Raw genomic sequence first — 7,764 nt, 5'->3', positions numbered from 1 at the left:
CCGGGCAAGCGTACTCTAGCACAGTGCCTTGAGGTGGCAAGTATGTACCTTCCGTTGACATCAATTATGACCAACCTTGACAAAAGTTGAAGGGTTGCTGTTGTCTGTGGCAGCACGGGCCACATGCCCAACAGTATAAACCCCCCATCGGATTGCTAATTCTCGACCTCGCAACATCTTTAGAGTTGTAGTTGTTGGAGCATGAAGCAGCGTGGTTAACTCAGTGATGAGAAGTCGGTCCGGTAGGAAGAAGGCCTCTGAGTCGGTGTGGCTCGCTTCCTTGAAACATGACCCTAAGATCTGATATTGGATCTTGCTTGCATGCACGCAATGCCACGCTCTCCTCGGCAAGCACCCGTGATCGCCGTTCTACAAGACAAATAAAGAACGCCCTCCCCTCTACATACTCATCTGCCCATGTGCTCCGTTACTTCTTGTGTAGGGTATGGCCAAAAAGACAACAATGTAGGAAAACGATGAAATAATACCGGCCGTTTCCAATGTGTGCGGAAAGGTCATGTGTCGGCCAAACACCGGGCAGGTCAACTGTTTGTCTGAGTTTGACCCTATCTTGAGACCGAAACCTGGAACTGTTGGACACGAGGAACTTGTCCAACTCCATGGCGACCGGCCGTTTGGGATTTCGAAATGGGAATGTCTCTGACAGCAAACCTGTCGTTCACTGCTGAAGCTGTGGAAGACATCAGAATAATGCTCTCTCGGGAAGAGGCTTAGCAAGTGCTTGGCATGCTGCCAACTCCAGCAGGTCTTGGAGTGTCACTTGTTTCAAGTTCAGAGGACCCACCCACACTTGATTGCGCAAGCGTGGTGCGATCATCAAAGAGATTGCCGAAATGGGCACCCAAATTGTCGGCGCCGTTGAGTCTTGGCTCAATCTGCCTGCCGAATCTTGACAGCCAGAGGAAGTGGTGCTGAGCAGCATCACTCTTCAAGAGGAGGATGGCCAAACAGTTTTCCAGAAACCGGGGAGGATCTGAGCAGAAGCCGTGCCCGGGTCAAACCTCCAATTCGGCAGTGCTCCGTGTGTCACAGCATGAGTTGTGCATGTTGCAGGCCTGCAACTCTGCTGAACTTCGTCATCACTCGCTTGAGATAACTGGGGCTGACCGGCGGGGCCGGATGGGCCGGCTTCGTCGAAGTTGTTGTTCTTTGATGAAATTTGGGGACCGGTCGTAAGAAGAGACCACGATTCTCCGACTAACTGAAAGGTTTTGAGAGGGTGTTTTCTGATCATGGTGGCCGAAGCATTCAAACCACCTTGCTGACCACCCGCCATCGGCACGGTCTCTGTCGCGGGATACCAAAAAAAGCTCGTCCAGTTTGTGTCTCAAGTTGAAGCAACGAACAAGAGCAACCCTACACGTCATCACCCTGCCTGTTCCAGGTTTGAGAAAGGCAACCTGGAAAGGAACAAGTTCAACTTTTCATCCCACTTCCTCCGTGCGAACATCAAGCAGAGACCAGGCGGATCAGCTTTGTTCATTCGGCCGTCCGTTCGCGTTGCCGGTTTTCAGGGTCCAGCCTGTACACTGGTTTCGGGGCAGATATCCCGCCAGCGCCCGGCCGCCTGTCAACGGTCGCCGCTCTGCCTGCCCTGCTTCGCACTCCCGCCCGTGGACCGCCGCCGTGCGCCCTTGAGGCCCGGATGAGGAATCTTGAAACCAGCCTACAGGCCAGATTTAGTATCGAGTGACAGATCCCCAGTGATCCTCTCCCAATACTCGCGGGCACAGCATCTTCTTGGCACCGATCGCCATCAACTGCATTTCTCAAAAGTCCATGGTTGGCCAGCTCCCTTTGGTTGCAAACGTGGAAAACCAAGCCTGTGAGGTATGATCAACGGCCCCACGTACTTTCCCACCCCCGCCTAAAAACCCCTGTCACGCCGTCGAGCTTGTCCACTCAATTCAAAAAGTAAAGGGGGCTTTGGATTCTAATCCACACTCACAACATTTACCGACACTCCTCCACGCCATCCTTCTTCGTATTTCACGCTCTTTTATGCTCCCTTCCTGTTTTCCCTTTCTTCATTGTGTACTTGTTGTTTCTGTGAAGGACCCTTCATTTTTGGCCCATTCCCTAGCTCTCCCAATGGTCTAATTTTTCCAACCTACTTGGTATGTACCGGGCGCCGATGCAGCTTTTATTTAGCACCACGCAGGCACAACTGTTTGCACTAAGAAGACTGATGTCACCATGCGGAGAGAACAGCAACACTGACGTTTTTCGTTTGACGCGATGCTAGATTTGACAGTTTCGACATCATGCTCACCTTCCGCCGCGCCCTCGTGGCCGCGGTGTTTTTCATCGCTGTCCTCTTCCTCACAACACGATCGTCATCACCGGCTGCCTCGGCGGCAGCTGTCGAGTATCCAAAAGTACAGCCCGGAGCAGAGGCCGCGAGGCAGAAATCGCAAACAACGGCGTCTTCTAGGCAGAAAGCTGCCGACGACCAGGTGGTACAAAATGGCGGACATCAGGGCGGCCCGCCGAAGCAGAAGCCGATGAAGGATATGTCAAGAATGACGCTTTACGAGAAGCTCGCCTACCAGTTTCCCTACGATGTCGAGACGAAATTCCCAGCTTACATTTGGCAAACGTGGAAATGGACACCAGCGCACGGAGAGTTTACCTTTCGCGAGCAGGAGGCGACATGGACGGAGCAGCACCCAGGGTTTATCCACGAGGTCATCACCGATCAGGTTGCTGTGCACCTGCTCCGTCTCCTCTACGGATCAGTTCCCGAGGTTCTGGAGGCGTATGAGGCGCTTCCTCTTCCTGTGCTCAAGGCCGATTTCTTCCGCTACTTGATCCTGCTCGCCAGAGGAGGTATCTATTCCGACATCGACACGTATGCAATCCGCAGCGCGCTCGAGTGGGTCCCTGAATCAGTCCCGCGCGACCAGATCGGATTGGTTATTGGAATCGAGGCGGATCCGGATCGCCCGGATTGGAAGGATTGGTACAGCCGAAGAATTCAGTTTTGCCAGTGGACCATCCAGAGCAAGCCCGGTCACCCTGTGCTGAGAGAAGTGGTGTCCCGCATTACCGAACAGGTCCTGAAGAGGAAGAGAGCCGGTTCGCTCAAGGATGTTGTCGACAAGGATGTTATTGAATTTACTGGCCCAGCCCTTTGGACGGATATTATCTTCGGGTACTTCAACGATGAGCGGTACTTCGACATGGAGAATTCGGTCGGCCTGATTGACTGGAAGAATTTTACTGGCATGGAGACGGCAAGACGTGTGGGAGATGTCATCGTGCTCCCCATCACCAGCTTCTCACCAGGTGTACAACAGATGGGGGCCAAAGATTACGACGATCCTATGGCGTTTGTGAAGCACGATTTCGAGGGTATGTCATGTTTTCCAGCAACCTCAACAAAGTCTTGGCTGAAGCTAACAAATGATGTCACAGGCACATGGAAACCTGAGAGCGAGCGTCACATTGGCGAGCAATGATAGCTGCATCCATCGTGCACAGCATCATTATGAACTTCACTTTTCTTGGAACGAGACATAATTCCTTTTTAATCTACTTTACTGCATGGGTTGGCGTTTGTGTTTCTACGCTGCATACCCAGCTTAGTTCTGGGGTCTTGAAATTTCAAGGAAGATGGGCGGGGATAGAGTGTACAAAAGGCTACGGGGGTGGACGAACGCGACATATGCTGTACGCAAAAGGGATGTACATAACACTCATGGAATCCGACGGTTAGACTTGCAGTCTACCGTGGCCCATTTTGGAAGGGGGAGGAAGGCGTACACCGCCAGGTTAAACAGGGGGCTCTTTTGGGCTAACCTGTCTCTTATCTGTCTAGCGATCTAGACGATGGAGACGCAATAGACCGCTGGTGATAGCGTTGTTGAACATCTAACTCTGACAGGATCAGGAAGTCTTTGACCTCTGGCTCTCCTCCCAGTCCTGCCTGAATTCCACACACATGGCTAGGTAGTCTTCCATGCCTTCAGTATCGATGAAGTCAACCGTCCAAGTGGTCGTCAGCGCAGGGGGATCAGCAGGCCAGATATAGGCCAGCGCTTCAGCGCCACTGGCAAGAGTGACCCGCGCGACGTCGTACTTTGGATTCTCAAAAGAGTCCAAAATGGCCCATTCTCGCTCTGTGAGGTCGTTGTAGGCCCTCCCTGGTGCCACACTTGTCGGGTCGGTGACAAGCCCTGGGTATCTGTCTCTTTGTTAGGACACAACCCTCAACTCAGGGGAAGACAAGGGGGAAGAAGTACGGTAAATCCGGCAAGCCAGCTGCTCTCCACCCGGGCGCTGAAGTCAGCGTTGACGGCGGCACCCGGTCTAGCAGGGCGTGCATCACCGCATCGATGGTTAATGTGCCGTAGGCGAAGAGGCCGAGGTGGGTTGGGAAGGGGGAGGAGCGGGCTGATGATGATGACGATAGCGGCGGTTGGTAGCGGTTCTGCCGGGACAGCAACTCCAGCCTCCCCGCGATTTTGGTGGAGCCGGGCCCACTAGGCGCTGCGGGGGTGTTGGGGTTTGGGTTGGGGTTGTTAGATGTGGTGGTGGACATGTTGCGAGACTGAGGAAGACTTGGGAAAATGATATTGAAAGCAAATGTAAAGTGAGAGTCTGGGAGGGAGAATTGACAAGGTAGAGACTATCAAAGAACCTTGGTGAATAGCAGTCAAAGGGTGTGTAAATCCCCAGTGTGGAGCTCGTTATCTATCTATCTTCCTCATTACCAACAGGAAGAAACCCCCATTTTAAGCGCCGCTTTCCATCTGGACGGTATCCCCAAACCCGTCGCATCAAGATAACCAGAGGCAACTGATTGTCAGGGTATACACCATCGCTTGGATCCCATACCCTCCATCCCATTCAACAAACAACTGGAAGCGGCTGGTTGGGGTGGCACGGGTGGGGTGATCGATGAGGCGACTGTACCCCGCATTTCCAGGGGGGACGTCCAACGGGCAGGGTGAGTGAGGGGGAATCTTGGTTACCTTCCCAGACAGGCCTTGGTGATCGGCAGCTCGTCTGTCTACCTACCCCGAGGCAAAAGAGAACACCATGGCTTCGGGTCGTGAGGGGGGGTGGGTGTGTTCTTGCAACTTGCTTTGTTACAGACCTCCTTGAGCACACTTTCGAGTACTTGGTTGAATCACCGAAGCAAATATACTTTATTTTACCAAATATTTGACTTTCTGGCTCTTCTATTGCCTCAGCCGGATTCTGTGGGAGAGAGCGCGATGAGATTCCAGTTGGTGCCAGAGACTCAAACGGCTCTGGTGCTGCTGCGAAGGCGTGCGAGCCTGCCTTGCAGTCGCATCAAGACGAGATGGCTAGGCGTTGGAAAGTTGGGTGTGCGGAGAAGCAGTGGTTTGACAAGGAGCATTAGTGAAGGGCATCGTCATGTAAGTCGCGTTTCCCTTGACCAAGATGCTCCGTCTGCTAATCCGAGATCTCACGATCAGGTTCCATTACTGGGAATGACCATCCCCGAACACTTTCATACCATGGCGGAGAAATACGCCGACCACAGGGCAGTGACCAGTGTGCCTGCCATTCGCAACGTGAACAAGTCCTTGCTGGGCTATGAAGTCCACTGGAACCCGCGCACCCTCACCTACCGAGAACTTGACTCCATCTCCAACATCCTCGCACATTCGTTGCGAGCGCAAGGAGTCCAGAAAGGCGACAGAGTTGCTGTCAGCCTGGGAAACTGCTGGGAGTTTGCTGCCCTCACCTATGCAGTCTACAAATTAGGCGCTATTCTCGTCCCGCTGAACCCTCAGTTCAACGCCGAGCAAGTCACAGCCGCCCTAAACCATCTCGAGGTCAAACTCCTCATCATCAACGCCATGACAGACCTCGCATACAAGCCCGGCCAAGGAAGAAGTAACATACCCTTACTCAAGACCATCGTCCCAGACCTCACCACAGGCACCATCAAAAGCCCAACAGTGAAAAGCCTCGAAAAAGTAATCGTCGTGGACAACTCAAAAACACACTTCCCCAGCCCCCCAAAGATCTCGGAGTACCCATCCCTCACCGCCTTCGACACCATATGGCTCCACGACGCGAAACACATCGACCCCATCATCCCCGACTCCCCCCTTTCCCCGTCAGAAACAATCAACATCCAATTCACCTCGGGCACCACCTCCCACCCCAAAGCAGCGATGCTCACCCACGAAAACATCCTCAACAACGGCCACCTCATCGCCCAGCGCATGGGTCTCGACCCCTCGGATCGAATCATCTGCCCCCCTCCCTTGTTCCACTGCTTTGGCTGCATCCTGGGGTACATGGCCTGCGCGACCACGGGAGCAGAAATCATGTTCCCCTCCCCGGCCTTTGACCCAGCCGCCACGATCGTTATGGCCCACAAGGAAAAAGCCACGGGTCTGTACGGGGTGGCAACAATGTTTGTGTCCATGTTTGAGGAGCTCGCCAACCCGAAACATCGAAAGAATTATCTACGGCCCGTCTACGAGAACTTACAAGAGGGCGAGAAGGCGTTCCCGTTGCTGAAAAAGGGGATCGCGGCGGGGAGTTCGGTGCCGCAGAGTTTGATGTACAAGATTTACGCCACTTTTGGGTTGGAGGACCTGGTGATTTGCTATGGGATGACGGAGACGAGCCCGGTGAGCTGCATGACTACACCTGATGATCCGTTCGAGAAGAGGACGAGCACGGTGGGCAGGGTGATGCCGCATACGACGGTCAAGATTGTTGACCCGGAGAATAAGGGGAGGATATTGCCGATTGGGGAGAAGGGGGAGTTGGCGGCGGCGGGGTATTTGGTTATGAAGGGGTACTGGGGGGACGAGGGGAGGACGAACGAGGTGAGGGTGGCGGAACGGGATGAGGATGGACAGGAGAGGGTCTGGATGTACAGCGGGGATGAGGCGAGTATGGATGAGGAGGGCTATGTGGCTATCACAGGGAGGATCAAGGATTTGATCATCAGGGGAGGGGAGAATATCCATCCGCTGGAGATTGAGAACTGTTTGTTTCAGCATGAGTACGTGGCCGAGGTAAGCGTGGTTGGGGTGCCGTGTGACAGGCACGGGGAGAGCGTGGGCGCGTTTGTGATTGCGCATGAGGGGGTCGGGGTGGAGATGGAAGGGATGGAGAGTGATAAGGATGTTGGAGAGGAGGGCAAGAAGGTGTTGACTGCGGAAATGGTGAGGGAGTGGGTGAGGAGTCGGCTGAGCGCGCATTTGGTGCCGAAGCATGTTTGGTTTGTGAGGGAGTACCCCAAGACAGCGAGTGGGAAGATTCAGAAGTTCAAGTTGAGGGATATGGCGAAGAGGTGGTTGCTGGAGGCGGAGGAGAGGAAGCAACAACAATGATGGGCGGGGAAGAATGGGATGTCCCGGCGATCCGATCTGGCATGGATGGCGTTTCGGAGCACAACCCGCCCAGCGAGATCTAGACTTTTGAACTCGGCTAGTAGCTCGTATCGGGACATGATGCCCGCCATGTTTTGGAAATACACTCATGACTTAATCACTTGAGAACTCAATGCTGAAAAATCTGGGTAAATCGGGCCTTTTGTCCCGTTCAGCTGTTGTCTTTCACGTTTACCAGCTAGATACAGCCTCTTGCACGAGGATCTCTACCTGACGATTAGATCTGAATGATGTAAAAGTGATTCAGTCAGGAACGCAATAGAATTGTCGGTAGTGGTCGGCCAGCCAAGGTTGTTGGGGAGATTCAGGGGTAAGCGAGACATCCAGCCAGGAACGAGCATTCTTGACATTC

At 53.6% G+C, this 7,764-nt stretch overlaps 3 protein-coding genes across 3 annotated transcripts; 2 read left to right on the top strand and 1 right to left on the bottom strand.

Annotated features, from left to right (window-relative positions):
• Window positions 1-2,285: 2,285 nt before the first annotated feature.
• Window positions 2,286-3,482, top strand: PODANS_1_14710 (uncharacterized protein; the record flags this gene model as incomplete). Its single annotated transcript, XM_001906871.1, has 1 exon — window positions 2,286-3,482. One exon carries the CDS (start codon window positions 2,286-2,288, stop codon window positions 3,480-3,482), a length of 1,197 nt encoding a protein of 398 aa, XP_001906906.1.
• A 427-nt stretch (window positions 3,483-3,909) lies between these two features.
• On the bottom strand, window positions 3,910-4,564 carry PODANS_1_14705 (uncharacterized protein; the record flags this gene model as incomplete). Its single annotated transcript, XM_001906870.1, has 2 exons — window positions 3,910-4,207; window positions 4,266-4,564. The coding sequence occupies 2 exons, from the start codon at window positions 4,562-4,564 to the stop codon at window positions 3,910-3,912; spliced, it is 597 nt and encodes a 198-aa protein (XP_001906905.1).
• Window positions 4,565-5,243: 679 nt separating this feature from the next.
• On the top strand, window positions 5,244-7,352 carry PODANS_1_14700 (uncharacterized protein; the record flags this gene model as incomplete). The annotated part of the gene is made up of 2 exons (XM_001906869.1): window positions 5,244-5,408; window positions 5,469-7,352. The coding sequence occupies 2 exons, from the start codon at window positions 5,244-5,246 to the stop codon at window positions 7,350-7,352; spliced, it is 2,049 nt and encodes a 682-aa protein (XP_001906904.1).
• Window positions 7,353-7,764: the final 412 nt, after the last annotated feature.

Source organism: Podospora anserina, chromosome 1, assembly GCF_000226545.1.
Source record: "Podospora anserina S mat+ genomic DNA chromosome 1, supercontig 4".
NCBI classification, from domain to species: Eukaryota; Fungi; Ascomycota; class Sordariomycetes; order Sordariales; family Podosporaceae; genus Podospora; species Podospora anserina.
Note: the sequence above shows the minus strand (reverse complement) of the source record. Positions and strands in the feature narration are given on the sequence as shown.